The following is a 22783-nucleotide window of genomic DNA, read 5'->3' as shown; positions in this document are numbered from 1 at the left end:
AGGCAGCAGGTTCCTTTGAGACTGCTTCGTTGCTCTTTTGGCAGAGGAGGAAAGCAAGCCATTAAAGAGGCAGCATACACCCGTGCCGACTTCATTTGCAGCACTAATTGCCATGCACGTGCGCTAATTGCCCTCACATGAAGTGCAAGGAACTGGGCACTACTTGAATCCCATGCAGTAGGTGAGGCTTCCAAAGTAATGCTTGTTGGATCATGCTCTCATCACACACTCCACTACCAAAGCAGGAGGGAATTGGGGCTGTGTCCTTTTTTAATAAAGTTACCCATTGCAGTTTATTTAGATACCAAAAAGCAAAATTTCAACCAGACCTCCAAGAGACATTCAGGATATTAACAAAGACTGGAGCTTCTTACCAAGGTAAGAGGAGAAAACCGCCACTGAAACAAACTCTTCTCTGCTGTCACTGTGGAGCACAGGGCAATGCAGGTACCTTACGCAACCATTTCTCCTTTTGTCAGTAAGCAACGCCATTTGACTGTTAGTGAAAGCTGACAGCTGCCAGGGCTCATCCTCACTACCTGCTCAGGTAAAGTGCACCAGAAAAATAAGCTCCAGCAGCAGCAACACAGAGCTGCACTGCCTGGGGCCTTTTCCTGTGGCTGTTTACAATGTTAAGGAGGTGAAAACAAGGAAGCAGGAGAGGAAGGGTGGGCTGCAGCAGGTGAAAAGACCATGCTTGGCCATCCTCTCTTCTGCTATGTTAAGGATTTCCTGGAAATAGGGCTTTATGCTCTTCCCTCCAACAAATTCTGAAAGCAGCATGTCCCTATCAAGATGTTGTCCTTAACATCCTTCAGCTGTATCTGTTTTCTCCCTAGATGATATCCACCCCTCTGATCTGGCAGCTCGGGTGCACAGGTGCACCTCATAGACTATTTTGGTCCAAATAAATGGACTACACTTTTAGTTGAGTTGGGAGCAAAAAAACATTTCAGTTACTGAATTTGATTGTCTCTTCGGCAGGTACTGCTGCTAAAGCACACATGACCAAACCCTCAGTGATCCATTACCATATGGGTGAAGAAGTGGAAAATGCACCTCTCGCTACTAAATTTTTTTACAGTATTTCTTCTCAAGCTTTTGGGTTTTTTTGGGTTTTTGTTGTTTTTTTGTTTTTGTTTTTTCCCAGGACCTACAGAGGAATCAGGCTAGGGAGAGAGACAGGAGACACTGCAGACACATCTTTCACCAGCATTTCTCTGAAAAATGTGTACTGCAGGGTGCCTAGTACCAGACAGATGCCTTTCAGTAATGTGAGGATTGATCAGTGTAAATCAGTCACTATTGTTCTACACCAGCTCTTCCTTCCTACAAAAATAGCCCTGAGGGGAGTTAAAGGCACTTTGCAAGCAGCCAGAGGGCAAAGGTATTTTTGGTGATAGGCAGAACACATTTAGATTCCAACTAATTTCTTGTGGTGCTAAATAAAAACTAGATAAGGCAACAAGGATTTAGGGTATGGTTTAGACACAAGTAAGATTCCTGTTAGATCTGGCTGGGACAGGGAATAGCAGAGGGAGAAGGTATCCTGGCTGTTAAGATTCAGAAGTTATTCAACTCAGCCCAGGGAATTGCAGCCCAAAGGCTACTGCTTGTGCAGAGGGCACCTTTCAGGGTTTGTTTGTTTTTTTCTCTTTACTGAAAAGAACAATTTTTCGCACCCTGCCCAGACCCAAGCGCTAAGTTTCCACCGGCAAGCCAATATTACAATGCCACCCATTTGAATGGAGTACAATATTTCTCCAATAATCTTCAGCAGGAGGTTTGGCATGCAGGAAGCTGTCAGCATCTCTCCCCATGAAGTTTTACATACAGCAATATGCTCATACTGTGGCAAGGCACTGGCTGAACAGTACATGTAGTATTGCAAATGCTTAAACAAAAGAAGAGCTGATGGAAACCACTGGGGGGACCCTACTGATCTCTAAAACTACCTGAAAGGAGGTTGTAGGGAGGTGGGGATTGGTCTTTCCACCCAGGTAACAAGCAACAGGACAAGAAGACATGGCCTCCAGTTGTGCCAGGGGAGGTTTAGATTGGAGATTAGGAAAAATTTCTGCCCTGAAGCGTGATCAAGCATTGGAACAGGCTGCCCGGGGATGTAGTGGAATCACCATTCCTGGAGGTATTTATAAAACAAGTAGATGCAGTGCTTAGGGACATGGTTTAGTGGTGGACTTGACAGTCCTGTGTTACCAGTTGGATTATGATGATCTCAAAAGCCTTTTCCAACCTCAATGATTATATAAAACCAAAGGAGATTGTGCCAGGAAAGACACAGAAGAGCGTCACCTGCCACTTCAAGCATTTAATAACCCTGGATCCCAGAACTACATCTTAATTACAGTATATTGCCCCAGTCACAGCTGCTATGGAATTAGCAATGAAAAGGTTTACTCTCATCCTCAAGCAAGAGGCCAGGCTCTGAAAGCAGATAATTTCTCCGTGAAGGATGAGTTGTAAGCAGTCACTGCCATCCCTAGCACAGAAACAGTCATATCGAGGAGACACTCGTGACCTGGCTACTGAGAAGCAGCTTTGGTAACAGGGCCAAGGGCTGGCTAAACATGACAGATAAGCTCCTCTCTTGACTGTCCCTATCGCAAGTGGCCCCAGCCCTTGCCAAGGGGGTAAACACGTAGCACAGAAGGTGACACCATCTCTTCTAATAGAAAATGGCATATATGGGCAATGCACTAAGTTAATAATATGAAGTACTCCTGACTTAGACAAGCTACAGTCTTACCCTAGAGTTACTGCTGTAAAGATTGGTCTGTTCAGAAAAGTTTATCAAAATAAACTGAAGAAAATTATTTAAACATGTGTGAACACTCCCCTTAACAAGCGTGACTATTTAGTTTGCATTCCCAGTGGAAGCGAATGACATGAACTAGGTCCATTTGAATCTAAAACAGAAGAGCAAGGTGATTCCGGCAGTGGACTACAGCCTTTATACAGTGGGGTCTATACTGCAGTTGAACTAATCTGCCTGGGTACCTTTCCCTGGCAACATTACTTGCACAAACCTTTAGCATCACGACTACAGCCAGATACACATTATCAGGAAAGAAGAAAAAAAAAAAAAGCAATCTCCTAACTTTCTCTAATGGGAGATGAAAATATTTTCAGGAAATACTTCCTTAAGTATTTGTTCACAGTCACTTCAACCACGGCTGCAAAAAGCACACACTTTTAAGAGCCCCTGGAACAGCCCTGGAGTGCTAACAAGTTAACTAAGTATACCTACCCTAACAGCTGAGAAGGACTAGGCACTGAAAGAGAAATCACCTGTGAAATGACATTTAACCTTCAAGCTTATTGCTTGTACTGTAGTGCTTTCAAGAAGGCTTCATTCAGGAATGAGACCCAACGGCGCCAAGTGTTATAAAACGCACTGTTTGTGACGGAGAACCTCAGGCTTCAGGTGGGGTGGGAGCTGGGGTTAGGTGAAACAAGGAAAACCAAGAGTCAGTTTCAGCTAAGAGCAGCCAGAGCTCTAGTCAGGGACATCTCTTCTTTACTGTCCGCTCCTACCCAGGGCTGTGCTTGCTTGTTTGCCTAAAACAACAACAAAACAAACAAAGAAAACACATACTGATGTGTCATGATCCCAAAGAGCACGTATACAGAAGAGGGTTTTTTTCAGATGGATCTTTGATTAGTACTTGCCACAAACACTTCAGGCTGACTTGGTCTTGTCTTGGTGCAGTGGGATGGCATGGCTGACCTCTGGAAGTATCCCTCAACCATACCATCTCTGGTTTTGTAGCTTTCAAAAGTTATCAGTGCATCTGTCATACCAGGGGGGTGACACTTTCTCCAGCACACCAACACAACTAAGAAGATACAAGTTTGCGCTCCATCCCCTCATTTTTCTGGCTTGTCAACAGCCTTGCAAATTTCTCAGATATGATAGTACAACTCCCATATGCACAGCAGCTATTTGGTGGTGTACTACCGAAGAGTCCAGAACAGAAATGAGTGAAGAAAGACTCCATATTCAACATCAATTAAAAAGGCAAGAACATAATTACCCAGTACAAAATCTGGGCATGATGTCAGAGCCCCTTCACAAACTAACATGACCATCTGTGTTATGTTTTAAGTAGATGCCGCCACCTTGAGCAGGAAAATACCCCCAATATGTTCCATCACAGGGTGTTATAATCCTGTCTTACTAAGAGAGGAGAGGAAAAAAAAGTACTGGTTCAGTTCACCTTCATTTCAGAGATCACTGCAGATTGCTTTTTCAACTGACAAATATTGTGCAATTCCACATTTAAACTATTTTTTTTTTCCCTCCACACCATCTGAACAGAAGAAATCAGTAAACGTAAGAGAAGAATTGTTCAGTGAGTAATGTTAAACAAGCTCAGGGTTCCTTTCCGGCCTTAAGATCCAGCCAGTTCACCACACAACAGCAGTTCCCACTTCCCACTAGTAACCTGCTTCACGTTTAACAGTTTTAAAGACTGCAGTTAGCTTTTAGCATGAGTGAGACTGACATTTTAATTACATAGTCTCCCACCACACTGCAGAGCATCCTCCTTTCCTAGCACCACAGAACATTTCTTCCCTTCCTCTACGAGATTACTAGTAACCACCTGCCCGAAAGAAAGAAATCCCATACAATTGAAAATATCTTCATTAATAACATATACCTTGGTCCACCCATTTGTGCAATTCTGTACATAGGTACCCACACATCAAGAATACACACAAAGCTGCTGTTGGGTACCTCCCAGCCACCTGAAAGAGTTCACTCAGCAAGCATGTCTGAGTAGCTCTGTCATCTGTGGGCTGTCCAGCAAACTACTGTTTTTAGAAATACCGATTTGAGTACTCTCTTACCACATTGCTAGCTCTAAGAACTCAGTTTTCAGATTCTGAGGGACACAGAGATCAGTACTTGTAGCATTTAGTCTAGAGCAGGGAATAATGAGAAGGAGCTATGGCTTTTTCTGGAGGGGAAAACACAGCCAGGGAACTGTCTGCATTAGCAATGTTTTATGACAGATTCTTGCAAGCAATGTCGTAGCCTTTTCTTTTGACTATGAAGTGAGACAGAATGTCTTATACAAGCTGCAAACACGTTTAAGGAATAAACAGTGTACATAAGTTGCTGCTTTGAGAGATCAATTTCTAATGTCCGGGGGAAACAGAAAAAAAGAAAAGACAAACCTTTCTTCATTTATATTCGCCCTCTGTTGCATCAGCACAGTCCTTTGTTTACTGTCTGCAAAGATGCACTCTGATACTAGCAGAATGTGTATGTTAAATTTGTAGAGCAGCTTTAATCTCAAAAAAAAAAAAAAGAAAAAAAAGAGGAAAGTTTCCCAGGAAAGAGGAGGATGATAGCAAAGCACAGCAGTACCACAAAGGCCCAATTCACAGGAAAAAAATTTATGGATGTTGCATGGATGTGTAAAACTTTTCATGAAAATAAAAGGAAGTTTAAGATTGCATCTGAAAATTCATCACTTAAAACCGCAGAAGCAGCAGTCTAGCTAGAGGAATTAAAAACAAAATCAGGGCAGGACTGATGACCCTTTGAAATACACTTCTCTTCTGGTATTTCTGCTGCTATGAAGTAGGAGAAGCCACAACCGATGACCATACAGTGCAGCCTGGATTTGCTTGATGCTATTACTACAGACAATCCGGATAGTGTCTTAAATACACAAATATGATTTGTGTTCTTGATGTCTGGGAAAGAGTAAGGATACATTGCAATCACGTTAGTGACTTATAAATACAAAGAAAAAAAGTACGTATTTCATTTGCAGAACAAAGCCTGACAATATAATGAAACTTTCTGTAGTGAATGCTGTAACAAAAATCCCACTCAGCGTCAGTGAGGCCAGCCTGGCACTAGAAGCAATACTGTTGGTGATGCCAACACTGTCCATGAATTCTTAAATGGTGGGGTCTCTTACCACTTGTAAATACATCATCTTTGTGGTGCAAAACTGACCTGTGTCTGGCTGAAGCAGTTCACAAATTTGTCTAACCACCAGGCTTCTGATGGGAGAAGGGCTCCCTGAACGTTCAAACGCAAAGTTGAAGGTGGAAGGTAGAGCTTTAAATTGCATTCAGTCCATTTCTCTGGCTGTCAGAATAAGACCGTCTCATGCTAAATTCTACTACAGATCTGTTCAATGATGCCATTCCTGTACCTGTACTTCATTCTGACAGTGATGAAGCTGGCAAGACTTCTCACCATCATAAAACATTGGTATTTCCTTGGGAGTGGCCCAGTCACAGGTGCTAAAAAGCATTTTGACTCTTGTCTTGGCCTGACAGCCATTTTATGTGTGATCTTATTAAGTGCTAGAAACTTCAAGCTTTCCTGTGATAAGGTGAGAACATTTTGGAGTTCAGGAGACAAATATTAAAATTCTTGTCTGTTTCTCACACCCCCTCATAACTAGATTATATTTTTTAATATCTTTGGGGTTGTGTTTTTTCATTCACATGAGATTTCCCCTTGGGTTTTTACCTAGCCTGAGGACTCCATAATAATGAACCAAATTACATTTCTGGCAGCAGCTGGATACATCTCAAGTAGAGACAAAAACATTTTTATTTTTTTGAAAAGTATCATCAATGTCAAAACAAAAAGAAGAAAGAGCATCCCCTGGATGCAAGACATCACAAGTTCAGATCACTAGGCTAGACTTCAGAAGGTGGGAAGGAACTAACACCGAGTGTATCCCACATCAAAACACAGGACTCATAGAAGATGAAAAAAGTCACACAGCAGTTATACAGGAACCTCACCCACTTCCCAGAAGCTGTGAATCTTCACATACTTCGCACACACTTTATCACTGTCCAACCCTGCTGGGCCATGGAATGAAAACACATAGCTTACCATGAAATCACATAGCAGGGAGTCTCGGAGACTGGTGCGCTCCAGCTCCCTCTGCGTTACATCATTGCATCTTCTGGGTACAGATCACCTGTGCAAGGTGCCGTTTAAATCCTACAGTGCAAAGCAGACGGGAAGATAAAGCTTGCCCAAGGCTAGCAAAACTTGGAGCCCTGTCTTCTACCTCTCCAAACAAAAGTGGGCATTTTGTCAGAACTGCACCCACCTGCATGAGGGGTTGGGGGGTGGGGGTGGTGATGGAGAAAAAACAGAAACAAAAACCACCAAGAAAAAAAGAAAAAAAAAAGGAAGACAGGAACTCTTCAAAGCACGCTCTCAGAAGCCAGTACCAGCTACAGGGTGGACGACTTCACCACACATATGGAAGCTGCTGCCAAAATAATTTTGGTTTTTACCTCTCAGTGTTCCAGCTGCTGTAGGAGATTTTTCATTGCATCTCCTAGCAGGACAGAAGGAAAGTTCTTTTAGTTCAATTGGAAAAGGAGAGTAATATCCAGTACCAAAATATGAAGACAAAACCAGCTCTTCCCAAAAGGCTGTAACTGTTCCAACTACTGCAATGGCCCAAAAGTTAGTAATTGTTCCAATTTTCTTAAAAGACTGAGAGGGAGCTATGGTACATGACTGAAAGATTAGCTAATCAAACAGAAATTGAATGCATTTGGAGGACAATCTGGTGCCCAAAGTTCACATTCCAGCTGGGCAGAGTCCCAGTCCTCTTGCACCCCAGACCTTGGCAGTGCTGCCCAAGCAACTGTGAACTCTGAGCAAAAGGGCATTTAGGAAGAGCTGAGCCAATTCAGGCTCCAAGAGGGCACAACAAGTTCCAGCGAGCCATTAACACCAGGATAATCAGGATTTTGTTTCTAGTACCGTTCAGGTTTTTAAATCATCTGAATGCAGTTACTCACAAAAGACCACATAAATAAGATACCCTAACTTGGACAGGTCTCTGACAGAGTATAAGGGTCACACTGGTGTCAAACCAAGCCATCGAGCTTGGGACACTGAGGGACAAGTCAATAACTGATTTGTACGATTAGGGCGTAGAAAGCTATCCTTCTGCCTCATGCGTCTTGATGAATTCCAACCTTTTGCTGAAATATCTTCACCTCTCCAGAAATAAGCAGAACTAGCACACCCTGCCTTTTCAAGCGTGTCATAAAATGTCTAGAAGGACAAGCCTTTTGCTGGAATGAGCTTATCTGGCAGAGCAATGCACCTAAATCTTCTCCATCAAGTTTTTTTTCAATTCACCAAGATCCAAGCCAGCTATAAGATTGCAATTGCTACCGCAAGGCTGAGAGGAATTAAGACAAATGGGTCAGTTTACCAAGACAACAAACCTACTAAGAATCCAGGAATGCAGAAAAAATTAGACACACAGCACTCTATTACACTAACCAGTGTACATTACAGTGAAATATCAAACTAATGCAGGGTAGTGGGAAGGAGGATAAAGAGGGGGGAGATTAGGAGGTGGCAGGATCATAGGGTAATTTAGGAGATAAGAAAAACAGATATGCCTTTGTAAACCTCAAGCAAGACACACATTCCCAAGAGATACAGACAATATTCCTACTAAGGACTAACTGATATATAATACCTCAGGGACTTAATTACCTCTGTTACAGAATTACACTAGGGAGACAACTACCAATGCAATGGTTACTGAATATTTTGGATTACCATTTTTTCCCTGAACAAAAGACCACAAACCATCAAATTTTACAAACTTCAGTCAAATTGCTGCTTGGGCAGATTCTTTAGTTGTTAGCAGTGCTGGAGCACATCTTACCATACAAGAGCTCTACTGATATCAATGTTTATGCAGAACAGGACATTAAGTGCTGTGTGAGGCACATGGTATCTGGCCCCACGTAGCCAACTGCCTTAAAAATCACACCCTAAATGAACATTACTCAAATTTATTTTCCAGGTGGACAAAAGTAAAACAGGCATCAAACAACCGTAAGAAAAGTGACACACAGATCTATCTGCATTTCAGGTAGCTCATCTCTCCGTTACAAATAAAAGCCACTCAAAGACAATGAAAGTGCAATACAGTGACTTGAGTAATTCACTTCTGAGAATCTGTTAGTCTCAAAACCAGTCATCACCTACATATCTTAAGCACAGTGAGGCTGAGATGGAACATACAGTACTATTTCTCCTGCTATATGACTAGCTTCTTGTTGAATGAGATTTAAATTGCACCTAAAAAGCATCTTTACGAGACACTAGAAGATATCCACCAGACTCAAGTCGATATCCTATTACAGTGAGAAGCTGGTTTTAGCCCTGCTGAAGTGACAGTTTATTTAGGGAAAGGAAAATGAGAAACTGCACACGTTTTCACACCAGCATCTTCTTATAAATGGTTAAACTGAAATGCTACACTTTTGAGAGAACCACCGTGCAGCTGTGGATCAATCATGTACCATTAACGTGGACTGACAGGGAGAAAGGCCAGCACGTACACAGTTCTCAGAAGTGAAGGATGAGGAGTACTAATGTAATGTTGTTATGATGGAGGCATATGGAAATGGGCTGAGCAAGAAGTACCTCAGCATCAGGAGCCTTGAATCAGAGTGCCATAAACAAGAGCCATGCACTGGGGCAGCTGTTCAGAACTGTGCTATCAGGGAGCCTTTGCAGAAGCTTTGCAGTAGTATTTGGGGAGGAAAGCAATCGGAGCATTTCAGTTTCTCTTTCGATAGGGATACTGACACAAGACAAAAAGTATTTATCTTTCCCAGTCGTCTGGTTTTGTGGTACCTTAACAGTCACCCACTCACACTGAGTTAATAAACTACAAAGGCTTAACTGTATCCTTGAGCAAGGAACCTCAGAAAGTTACAATAAAACAGGTTTGGATGGGAAAACAGGGGCAAATCTAACCTCAGTCCACAGGTTTGTTTGATGTTTTTATCCCTTACTCCTGGTCCCCCACCCACAATCCCCATCCCTTTTTAAGTCTGCTTCAGAGCCCAATAAACTCTGTTGTGAAACTCCTTGTCCCTTAGCTCCTAGTCTTGCAAAAATGCCAGTGCTTACTCAAGACTATCTGCACTGAGGGCAGCTGGTCTGCTCACATGACTTAAGCATCTGCAACCCACATGCTGTAAGTTCTTCCATACGTCTGTACAAGTTTGTGGATCAGCTAGGTAGCTTATTCCTACCAGAACATAGACTAAATCTCAGTATCATCTTTGTTGTGAATGCAGGACAGTGTATCGATAAATAGGATATTTCTTTCTCAGTGAAGTATTAGATAGTCTCATTTGCATGTAAATTACTTCTTAGATGAATCCTAGAGTTGGATGTGTTTTCAGAGCCCAAAAGCGTATCAAAACCAACGTATGGAAAAGGTTGGCCTAAAACCAGATACACTATATATAACAAGGAGAGGAAGACATGGTCTTGTGTACATTGAAACATATTTGTAATCCAGACTGTCCCAGAATAACACAAGGGCACAAACCTGAAGACAAAAGCAGTCATCCCCTCCCCAATAAATCTGAAAGCAGTCCCTCAAGAATTAATTGATCAAGCATCAACTTAAGTAATCAAGATTTGTAATTGGTGGAGCGTCACATACTTAACAGGCTCTGCTTCTGGCAGCAGTCTTTGGATGCTAGTAAATCCTCAAACACAATTTCTTTTTCTCCCCTCCCTCAGCATTGGATAACTTCTGAATATAATGCAATAATTTGCATTATTTAGCTTTTTTGTTCTAATCAAACATCAATTTGAAAAGCCGAGGTCATTGCCCCTACCTGATCAGACTCACAGAGGTACCAAGTATACCTGTTCGTTTTGCTAGGGGTGCTCAAGGCACTCTTTAGCAGGACAGACCCCAGACTCCTCCAGGTAGTAAAAAGAAGTCAGAGCCTACTTCCCAAGTCCAGGGACCCCAGAAGAATTATTAAAAAAAAACCAGCCCATCTAAGACTGAACAATCACAACTACCTTTACTCCTGTCACTTTACCGACTCAGAAATAGAGGACCGCCTTAACCCTTTCATGAAGCCTGACTAGCATAGTCTCAGACCAGAGAGTTTGGCGACAGATAAGTTCAGTAGTTCTAGGAGAAGGTAATTCAGACAATAAAAGCATAAAATTCCTCAGCAAGGGAATCCAACAAGTTGCCTTTCTCCCAAAAGGGATCTACAGCCAAGGATTTTACTTTCTTGAGAAAGAGAAGCAGCAAACTTTTTAACAGGCTCCTGAGCCTCACAAAAGTGCACAACAGTCCACACAAGAGTCACGCCGCTTTGAATGTTAGTGGATCATAACAAGAGTGTATGATTTTTCCTGGCTTGGAAACAACTGGGACAAGATTAAAAGAAAAGAGCCCCCACAAAGAACTTGCTTAAGTATTATTGGTTTAAAATGCCATGAAAAAGAGAGGAAAGGGGATACACATCCTAACCAGCCTTTCTTCTGTGACTGCCATGGATAAAGAACCATCTGGTCACGTAGTCACAAATGCATTTAACATCCACTTCTGCTCCACAAAACCCAGGCTGATGTGACTGCCAGCATGAAGTCACTGAAAACAACTTAACCCCCTCTTCTCATTTTATGTGGTCTTCATCTGCCTTCGCCCCAGTAGTTTGAAGGGGGAAAACAGGGCTTGCGTGCATCAGTGGGGCAGAGCTGAACAGAGCAGATTTCCATGGCAACGAGATACAGCCCCAGTGAGGAAGGCCTGTTAATAGATGTGAGGCGATGTGCTCAGCAGAAACAGATTTTTCTATCAAACTGCCAGAGATAGCGGCTCATGTTCATACGCAAACGTGCAAGGAATCTGATTCTTGGCCTTGTACAACCCCACTGAATTCAGCCAGAGCTACGCCAACGTAGACCGCAGCAAGATAGAGACTGGCATTTGGTGTTAGTACAAAAAAAACCCCCGCAACACAGAGAGACACTCTGCCTTTGAAAACAAAGTAAGAGCACATCCTAAGACGTTCCTCATTAACTAACTGCAGGAAAACCCAACTAGTTTGACCAAATCTAGTATGGAAGCGAAAGCAACTGTGTAATGCACAGATTTGTACATACCGTACCATCATCTACCGCCCGTGTATTTACCTTTGACAAGTGCACATTTATACACAAGCCCTACCTCTTACAAATAATCCTGCTGCACTTAAAGGGAAGGAACTGTAATGATCCCAGATCCCCTACTTAGGGAGTCAGTCTTCTGGCCTTTGTAATTTAGGCTCCTTCCCATAAAAATACAGTTAGCAACACTCCAACATAACAATACTTTATGCACTTGTTAGTATCCTTCAAACTCAGCTTTGCTCGTAACAGACTTTTAAGTCTACTGGTCATAATCATGACAAGCTTTGCCTTCATATGTAAGAATGCAGCCTCCAAACACACTGAATTCAATAGAACAAGTCTCGGTTTATAAAGTTAAGAGCATGCACAAGGCTTTGCAGGACCAGAGCCCCAACGAGGAAGAGCTAAGACCATTAGCAAACTTTTCCAAGTCAAGCAGAAAAACAGCAACTGCCCCGCTCACAGCATATGCTCTGCTGGAAATGTACAAAAAGCCATTTATATCACGCATAAGCAAAATATGCCATGTACAGTTTATAAAAATATCTGTAACATGCTAAGAACAAAGCCAGAAACTGTCCAAGCAGGCTTAACTGGGCAGTGGGGAGAGAAAAGAGTAACTTCATGGGCTATTCTGTGGAGCAGAGCAGCGACAACCCCATCCCAGCAAAGTTTTATTTAAGCCCTACAACTTTTCCTGATGCTGCAGCAGGTGGAACGCAAAAGGACTCAGAAGTAAGACTCGAGGCAGGCACTGCAAATGCAAGGCTTTATTTCGTATTATGTGACAGGGCTGTAAAGCTACCAAACACCTGATTTTAATATACAGTCCCCAGTTACATACAAGCATCAGGGCTGCATCTGTGACAGTCTCAGCCTTGTTCAGAATCCTGTTCATCAGGATGACGATTAATTACCACATAGCTACAATGTTTTAAGTGAATGGTTTCCTGATTGCCAATGTGTCTGGCAAGCTTAAAGCACATGAGCCCCAAGGCTGCTTGCTTGCTTGAAAAGAAGAGCGACGCCTTGTATTGCTGTAGTTTATACAGATATGGTAATTAAAAATTGCACTGTAATGCATTCGATAATAGTCTTATTGTTCCTGTGAACTGAATTGCTCCAGTTAAACATAATATCACAGCTGAAGTATAATCTACATTTATACTTTTTTAAAAAACTTTTTTTTTTCTGGCTGTATATGAACCCTGGGCTTCTTCACCATAGATATTTCCAGCACATCTGTGAGCAAAACACCTTCTCGCTAAACCAAAAGCTCCACATCCCCATGGAGCACACTCTGCAACGCACAAGCAAGCACTACAGTGACACCAAACCCTGACTTGGGAGTGACACACAAGGATAACCTCTAGCTGACAAAAATGGCAAGGCTTTCCACACATTTCTCGGTAACACGGCAGCAGGCACGGCTACCATTCCACAGGTGTGCTTAACGCGGAGCTATTTACGTTAAATACAACTGAAGGGCATTAGCAGGGCTGGCTGACAGCGCTGGAGCAGCAATCATGGGAAACCAGTAAGGCACGCTTCTTAAACGTTTAGAGCCTTAACGGAAAGCAGCAACGAGGAAACACCACAGTTATAAAAAAAAAGCAAGATTACAGGGTAGCCACCATGTCGTACAGCATCTCACCTCATAGCAGATAACCTAGGGGTTCGACTGAAAGCCCTGTCAGCCTTCCAGCATTGGGCAGGCCTGTGGAAGTCAGACAAACCCACTTTCCTCGCCCTTCAACACGGCGGGCAGGTGGGGGCCACTGAGCATACACCCGAACCGCTCGGGGCTCGCCTACCTGCTTCAGGAGGAACTTATCCTCCGCGTTGATCTTGAGGGAGACGGCCAGGTGGATGGCGGAGAGCACCACCCCGCTGATGACCGCAGCCCTCATCCGCACCGGCAGCAGCGTGTAGATGCTGTAGATAAAGAAGACGGTCCACCAGATGCCCTCTGAGGCACTCCTGGGCCACACCAGTAGAACCCCTACCACTTGCACTGCCAGGATCACCAGGATGACAGAGTAGCACGCCAACCACATGTGGTCCTGGTGGAAGTCGTTGCGGTTGCACACCATGCACAGCACCACCATCAGCAGGATGGCCAGAGAGAGCACCACGACGTAGGATACCTCGTAGTGGCCGTGCGCAGCATGGAAGATCAGCATGACCACGCAGACCAGCACCAGCACGGCCATGAGCATGGTGAGGCTGCTCTGGTTGAGCCGGAAGAAGTAGCGCTGGTAGAGGCGCTCCAGTTTCTCTGACTGGAACTTCTTGGACCTGAAGATTTGCAGCAGGCTGCTGCAACAGCTGCCCATGGAGAAGGCCGCTTCGGAGTCCCCCTCGTCGCCGTCCTCCTCCTCCAGCTCCTCGATCTTGGCCTTGATGCGTCTCTCCTCCAACCCCAGCTCCACGGACCGGGGCCGTACCTCCCCCTGCTCCCCCAGCTGCCGGGGGCTGGCATTGTTGGGGGCAGTGGTGGAATCACCGCCGGGTGGGTGGCGGGACCGGTGACGTCGGCTGTCGTCACCATGCTCCTGCCAAGCAGATTTGGACCTAAAACTCATCATCCTGCAGCCACTCTCCCCGCAGCTCCGGCTCGCCTGGGGCTCGTAGTCTTCCTCGCTCCTCCACCTGCTCAGCATGCGGGAGGCCTTCTTGCCCGAGGACCTGTTGGGAGGCGGCGGGTAGGAGTAGCCATTGGCCCGGGCTTCCGCCTCGCCCCAGGCCGAGCGGTGCTGCTCGGAGCCTGCCCAGGGCGAGGGGCCGCCGAAGCCCGGGGGGCTGACGCTGTTGGAGCGGGACATGCCCGGCGGGAAGGGGCAGCGGGCGAGGGGACAACCGCCGGGCTGGTGCAGGGGGCTCCCCCACCGCAGGGGGGGCGCAGCTGAGAAGAAACCCCAAAAGACAGTGGGGAGAGGGGCAAAAATGGAAAAAAAAAAAAAAAAAAGGGGGGGTAAATAGAAAAAAGGCAAAACCCGCAAATACCCCCAAAGTCTCCAGAGGAGCCAGGTGTCCCCCAGAGCCGGGGTCTCCCCGGGGGACCCCTCAGTGCAGCACGGCGGGCGCCATCGCCGGCCCCGGTGCTTCGACACCCCCGAGCGAGCTCGGCGCCGCCGGGGCCGGGACGCCCCCCCGCCTCAGGGCAGCTCTCCCTCAGCCCCGCGGCAGCCGCGGGGGCTCGGGGCGCCGCGGGGGAGCCGCATCGCATCGCAGCGCGCCGCGCCGGCCCGGCACCCGCCGCTCGGGGCTGGGCGCAGGGCGGGCGGGCGGCGGCACCGGCCGCCCCGCGGGGAGGCGGGCGGTTTCGCCGCGGGCCGGTCGGCGGGGAGGGCAATAAGGCTCAGGCTCGTAGGGCCGCAGCAGCCTGCGGGAGCATGCCCTGCCGGGGGAGCCCTGGGCGCGGCGGGGGAGGCTGCCCGGGGCGGGCCGGGCTGCGGCGGCGGCGCCCCTGCCTCGCCTCGCCTCCCAGCGGCGGCGGCGGAGCCCCGGTGGCAAGGCAGGGCCAGCGGCAGCCGCACTGCTCATGCACACGGCCGCCGCCGCCGCTACGCCGCGGTGCCTTCGGGCGGCGGGAGCGCCTCTTCCACGGCACTGGGGAGGGGGAGAAATGAGCAAATCTGAAGGGAAAGGAAGGAGAAAAAAAAAAAAAAAAAAAAGAAAAAAAAAAAAAGGCGGGGGCTCGGCGCTCCCTCCCCCGCCCTGTCACAGGAACGGAGCGGCGGCGCAGTGCTACGGGCGGCGGCGGCCCAGCACGCCTCTGTCAGAGACGGCGGCGGCTGCCCGTCCCGGCCCCGCGCCTCTTTGTACTCCCCATTCAACCGGGCGCCGGCCGCGCCGGCCCCCGCCCCCGCCCCCCGCCGGCCCCCATTGGCGAGCCCCCCGCAGCCGCCCGTCGCCATTGGCCGCCGCCGTCCCCCGCCCCGCCAATGCTCGCAGCCCAGGCCGTTAACTCCTTCGGCGCTCGCGCGCCGCGCCGGCCGTTGGCGCCTCCCGAGGGCGCTGCCTGAGGCGCCGCCGCGGCGGCCTCACTGAGGGGCTGCCCGGGGAACGGCCCCACTCGCCGGAGTGCGGCTGGGGTTTGCCGGGCCCCGCCATAACGGGAGGCAAGCGGGCTTGTCTCCATGTTCTGCCTCGCCTCCGAGGCTGCGGGCTCACGTGTGGTAGCTTTACCGGAGGAAGAAGGAAACTGCCTCCTGCTCAAGAGGACAGAAACGCCACCACCGAGAACCGCTGGCCAAACCACTGGGGAAACAAGGAAGGTAAAACCCCAGATAAAAACCCAGCTCCGTACCCGTTATATCGCTGGACCTACTCCTAACACCGCAATTAAGGCTAAAATATGAATGCAGGCATTTGGAGTTTGTTTCTTTTCCAACCACTTAAACTACATCCCCCATCGCCATCCCACAGCGTTGTGACACGGCCTTACTGAGGGAGGACCCTCTCGCCCGGTGAGCTGGCCTGTGGCAGGATACCACAGCCGTTCCCGGCACATTTCAAACAGCAGACTTCTACAGTGTTCTTTGGATGAGCCGCTCTTTCTGCAGATGTCAATTTAATTGATGATCTACAGGGTTTTGAAGGCAAGCATCATAGGTACTAAGAATAATATTATCACTTGATGTTCTGTATCGTGTTTTATTAAGCTGTCAAATCAGATAGCTGCTTAGCTTAAGTAGCTGAAACGTAATTGTATAGATGTTTCTTCAAACTTCAAACATCCCTGCTCCCTAGTAGTGAAGCTGTGGTTATCCAGGGCCACAGATAAGGCAAGGTTTGTAGAGAGGTAGCATGGTGGATAAAGTTGGAAAAACCAGGTAACTTGCCAAACACAAGCCCTTCACATGTTCTTTACACATGCAAGTTAACTCCACAAACTACAGCAATTTAGGCCTTTCTGCATTTCACTGAAGGTTTTTAAAATCACATGCAGAATTTTCAGCAGTGGTTTCCACAGAGCATCTTTTACTTACCAGGGATACACAGTTAAAGATTTTGACTAAACAAACCACAAATGCATGTGACTATTACAGTGGTACCCACTTATGTGGCATTTTCCTGCTAGATGCTACTTGCTGCAGCCGATCAAGATTGTATTCGGTTCCCTTACCATGAGGAGACATTTTTATATATAAATACTACTGTCTTTCAAATGGAATTTATATTTTTTTGGAATATTATACAATGCTGTCACTATCCATACACTAGAACAAAACTCAAAAATTCTGTGGTTGGTTATGCTGGCTGCACAGCGTCTGAACTCTTAAGGATAAAGACTGAAACAATTCTTCAGTGGGTTGTAAATTGGGACAAGTCTTTTTGTTTTGTACACAAAGTCCCATTTTGGGGTTATTCTCTCAAAGCCATTAAAGATCACACTTTTTCACAAAATCCTGCAACTGTAAAATCAAGCAAAAGGGAGAAAGAACACCTACAACAATGTGTAAAATTAATTCTGCTTGACGGAAAATGACTAAGTAGGTATGCGTAAGAACCAGGCACATTCCAGATCCAACTCAACATCTTACTACATTTAGTTCTGAAAGTCAACAAAACATTGCTCAGGTAATGGGCCAAATAATTTTGAGTTTCTTGTTTCACCACTGGGTCTAAGCCAGGGCTTTCTTAGCTTTTGCATCATGACAGCCTCTGGAAGCCTGAATCCAAGGCAAGATTCTGCAATGCAGTAAGCTATAGCCCCTTCTCCAGAAAGTTTACATCTACAGGTACCAGAAAACAGTAGTTTCAGTTCTGGAGTGCCATTCATATTTCTTTTCACTATGCAATTGTTTGACATACGAATAGTTTTACTTTTTGCTAATGTTAAAATAATTGATGCTAAAGCTGAAGATATCAAAGTTTGGGTTTTTTTTAAAAAGATCCATAGCCAGAGGGCAAAAAAGCTTTGTCCTTGTTAGAAGGGAAAACAAGTCTTCAACCAAAAGTTTGTAACTTTAAAAACAGGTAGGTAAATATGAGGTGGTTGAGTGTAGAGAAAAGTAAAGGAGCAGTTAGAAGAGATTCTGCAAGAAATCTCTAACTAGTGAAAACAATAAGAATGCTGTATTAGAAGCAAAGAGTAGCGCCAAATAATCGGGCACTTTGTGCAATGAGGACATGCAGGGCCATGACAATGAAGATGTTAGATTCCACACAGATACGAAAAATCTTAAAACTAATGCCACTTTTAGGTGATCATGTTACTGGATCTTGTATCTTGGAACTGTAGTAGAAGAAAGGTAACTAGTCGGATATCGTAATATTAAGATACGGACTATAATACAGAGAGACTACCTACAGCTTTCGCTATAACATGCAGTTCCCTCAAGCCTTGGCTCTTGTTTCTGATTCAAAAACCTGATTATAAATGGCAGATGAGGAACTGTCTCGCCTGACAGAGTTAAGTGAGAAAGCAAAACCACAGCATATCCCGGGTGGCTGTACAGTCCTTTAAAATTGTCTAACATTTATTATAAGAACATTCAGGCAATTATTCTGTCATAGATAGTAGTTACCTTTTCCTTTCATAACTTAGCCTAGTCAGTTTCTGAAGAATGACTATATCAGTGAGGAGCTTCTATATCTCAGTCCTAACATGACTATTTACAAACTATGACCTTAGTCAATACAAGCATTCTTTGTATTCTAATCTGTAAAATGAGAACATTTACTTGCTCTGTTCACAGAAATCAACACACACAAATATCACAAGACTATGTAGTGCCAAAACAAAGAAACTTATGACTCGTTATCCAGAAAGGCTAATGTTCTACCTTCCACTCTAGCCTAGCCTCCCCAAATTCTACTCACCCAATCATAAAAGCTAGTTTGTTTTTCAGAGAGTGGGCAAAATTCCATTAGGTACCTTCAATCATAATTCAGTCAAATTCTGGATTAAAATTGAGCTCTGCCTCTTTGGGCTTCTGTCTTTTTCAAAAAGTATTTCTCTGGTTAAAATAATACCTAAATGGAAGTAGATACATGAAAGATTTAGAGAACGCTAACACAAAACTACTAAAATAGCAACTCCACAAGAACCTTCAGGAAGCCACACGAGAAACAAGTGTAGTCAGAGAGCTAAGTGAAGCACAGATCTAAAGTTCACTTCAACACCAAACAGTTCACACAAATTCTGATTTCAGATGTAGCCTCCTAAATCTGTATCAAAATTCTTTTATTATTACAGCAGGTACAGTAGACAAACATTAGCATTCTCTCTTTGCATTATTTACTTAAAACAGCGAATAACATCTACACAGTGACCTCATAACACACATCACACATTTCATTTTCATGGCCTTTTCATGTACTACAAGATTCATGCAAGCATTAAATCCAGAATTCAAAAGTCTATGCTCCCTAAATTAATGAAGCTTTTATATAACAGGTTGTTGGTCCTTCACTGACTACATTTGCATAGCCCCAAGCAACCTTCTGAAAGGCAGAGCTAACAAGAGTCCAACCTGGAGGCATGAAATACTGAAACTGAACAAGCTGCTACTATGTATTCTCTTGCCTCCTGCCCCCTGCCCCTCCCCATGCCCCCCCCCCCCCATCTGATGATTCATAAAGAATAGAAGCCCAAGTGAGTATAAAACTGTGAACACACAAACCCACAGCCATTTAAAAAATAAACAAAAAGCCCAACCCAAAAGAACCTGACTCATCACTGACTTTTAGGGGTACCTAGAAAGCGTAGCAAGACAAGGTACTTATTGAATCAAGTTTATCAGCTTTTCCACAGCAGCATCCACAACATTTTGCTCCAAATGAAGAACTAAAGATATTTGTATTATGTTGTTTCAGACAAGCTAGAGCTGGGATGCAGGTCTACAATATGTGCATATGCACATACACAATACAGGATGATTACATCATGAAATTCACCATAATACAAACAACTCAGGTGGTCATTCATAGGGATTTAACATAATCCTGACGTTAAGAAGAAAGTAGCCAAGGATTCCCACTTCTTTACAAAGACTGTGACACAGAAACTCATTTGTTAACTGTAGTCCATATATACCTACTCAGTATAGGTATATATACTACATACCTATGGATAACATCAAAGCAATGGTAGCATGACTGAAATACTTGTCCTGAGTGGACTCCTATAGCCTTTATATTACTTCTGGCACATCAGCTAGCTTAAACCCATATAGCTTACAAAATACTTTTACACAAGCTGTAGTGAGGCTCAATCTAAAGTTCCACTTATAAAATTACTAACCTGCAGTACAATCACAAATACTTAAGGGGCACCAATAGTTACGGTCACACATGCCAAAAACCAAAGTGCACGACAGGCCTTGTCATTACAGCATTAAGCACAACAGCAACTCAACTTCCACTACCAGGAACCCTAGCTTCAGTACACCTGCAAACAGGGCCAAGTCAGATGGCTTTTGCCATAAAATTTACACTGAAAAAAACATACCGATACTGTCCTAATTATGTCAGAAACCATAAGAGGATGCAAAATGTTATTTTGTCCACAAGACTAGCAAAACCTAGATTCAAATATTTTCATCTTATTTTCTCTGTCCACCCCCTCCTTATTCACTCTGAAATGACATTAGCACATGCTGTATGTAGATGCTCTGGAGCTAAGCACAGACACAATTTTTAGGAATTTCTCCGAGACTTACACCCTTCTTTCAAATCTAGTTAGCACTTTTTAGTGACTGTGTTGTCCCAGCCAAGGACAGGTAAATGGACCAGAAAAAAAATAACAAAATACTGCTTACCCTGTTTTCATGAGAAAGCCAGGCTTGAATAAAAATATACAAAAGCAGACAATTTTTTATTGAAGTTTTTCTGAATTACACAACTTCAACGGGCAAATAATACATTGTATAGTACATTTATTCCTAAGAATTAATATAATAGCACTACAACTCTAATTTATATGCAAACAAGTATCAGTTTAAAACATGTAACTAAACCATGTTTTTTAACACCAGTGGTACATAATAAGTTTACACCTTTCCACCAGCAATTTATTTCTTTGAAATCTGGCAAGCGATGGCCTTATCTGCAGTCATGTACCACCAGGAACCTGGAGCACGCTGGCCCATGAATGCTTACATCTGCCCTGTGTTTGTACACAACTGTGTGCCCAGAGCAGGTTTCCATATATCCTTCAATTTGGCAGAAGTTTTTGAAGAATAACTTGGTACCTCTGGATTGCACAGTTTACTTCTTGTAGGGCTTTGACACTGTCAACTGTTTATTTCCAGTCTCACTAAGTAAACTAACCAGCAATGTCTTTACTTTTCAGTTTCATGTCCATTTTCTTGGCAATCCAAGAAAGCTTTTTCCAATCTTCCAGTTTACTAACTTCAGAACAGTTAAAGTGCTTTACTCCATTTAAATTGCACCAAAAAGTTGAGTAAGGAAACACGTACAGTACTCAAACCAGTAATTTTCACAGTAGTAGTTTATACAGAGTAACAGAGGACTAAAACAGAGCACTTAAGTTTGTGCATCCAGTTACCCATAATCATGTAATAAACACCTGGTGGAGAATGAAAGATTTCCTGTTGTCAGCACACCAGCCAAAACATTGCAGCATTTCCATTAAGTGCTGTTATTCTGCCTTAAAACAAACAAAACCACCCAAACCCAAACAACCCTCTCCCACTCCCAAAAAAACAACTACTGCATACCAAAGTAAAAAAGGAAGAAAGTTTTGTGTTTTGTTGACTCCCATATTCTTCGGGAAGCACAGTGGTAGCTCTGTGACCTCCAGTACCTCTCCTCTTCCATCTCTTTTTATTGACTGTCATTTATCAAAGACCACCACTTCTCTTTTCACATCTTTTTTCTTATCCAGCAAGTGAAGAGGTTGTATTTCACCTGAAGAAACCTCTATCTAAAAGGAAAACTGATTTCATAAAAGCAACCTAGCGTTAGGCTGACTGGAAAGCCCTTCCAATTCCTGTATCCTCTGCACAACTGAACTTTTTTGTAGGCATGCTAGATGCAGGAGAAACAGAGGGCTGACCTTTAAATACCCGAAATGCTTCAGTATAGACACACACACACATTGATCCTTAAGATTATCACTCACCGTTTTTAAGTGAGACTAACCCACTGTAGTGCCCAAGAGGCTGAATGTAGATTACACAGCAAATAGGATTCTGCGAGTTAAGGTGTTCAAACTAGAAAATGTCAGTATTAAAAGTTTTTAATATACACTTGCTTTAATTGATAACAACAGATAGTTTGCAGAAGATTGTGCAGACTGTCTGAATCACGAGTCAAAAAGGCAGGACCAAAATGCAATTTAGTGTTCACAATTCAGCTGAATGAGCCTCTGCAAAAACTTCTACCAATGAATTTCCCAATACAACATGCTCATGTAGTACCAAGTAATGGAAAATTTCTATGTACAAACTATATATAATTAATTTAATCTACAGAGAGGCAGTTTGTTGTGACATGGAGTTTGTGCAAGTATAACCAGACATGGAAGTGTTTCTAAATATTGTAAATTATGCTTTTTTAGCAAAAGATTGAAATAATATGCATCTACTTAAAACACTAGAAAAATTAAGATATAACATTAACAGTAACATCTCTTTCCCTAATATTAGCATATTATCCATGTCATTACATTAGAGGGAAAAACATACCTGGTAATACTAATGCCCAACTAATTTGTGAAGATATAAAAAGGGCTTTAGGATCTTTTACATCTGTAAAAGAAATTAATATTCTGGGTATCAGTGACCAACAGTATTAATAGTGTTTTAAATTTCCCATCTA

At 44.2% G+C, this 22783-nt stretch overlaps 1 protein-coding gene across 2 annotated transcripts in view; it reads right to left on the bottom strand.

The window, feature by feature from the left end:
- ADCY5 (adenylate cyclase 5) overlaps window positions 1-15802 on the bottom strand; it is a 223850-nt gene extending 208048 nt beyond the window's left edge. For both annotated transcript variants that reach the window (XM_040602934.1, XM_040602935.1), the window contains exon 1: window positions 13804-15802. In XM_040602934.1, the coding sequence (XP_040458868.1) occupies window positions 13804-14814 (1011 nt within the window). In that variant the 5' untranslated portion in view covers window positions 14815-15802. The remainder of the gene's footprint in view (window positions 1-13803) is intronic.
- Window positions 15803-22783: the final 6981 nt, after the last annotated feature.

The sequence above is a fragment of the Falco naumanni genome, chromosome 8, assembly GCF_017639655.2.
Source record: "Falco naumanni isolate bFalNau1 chromosome 8, bFalNau1.pat, whole genome shotgun sequence".
Lineage (NCBI taxonomy): Eukaryota > Metazoa > Chordata > Aves > Falconiformes > Falconidae > Falco > Falco naumanni.
This window is presented reverse-complemented; position numbering and strand designations above follow the sequence as displayed.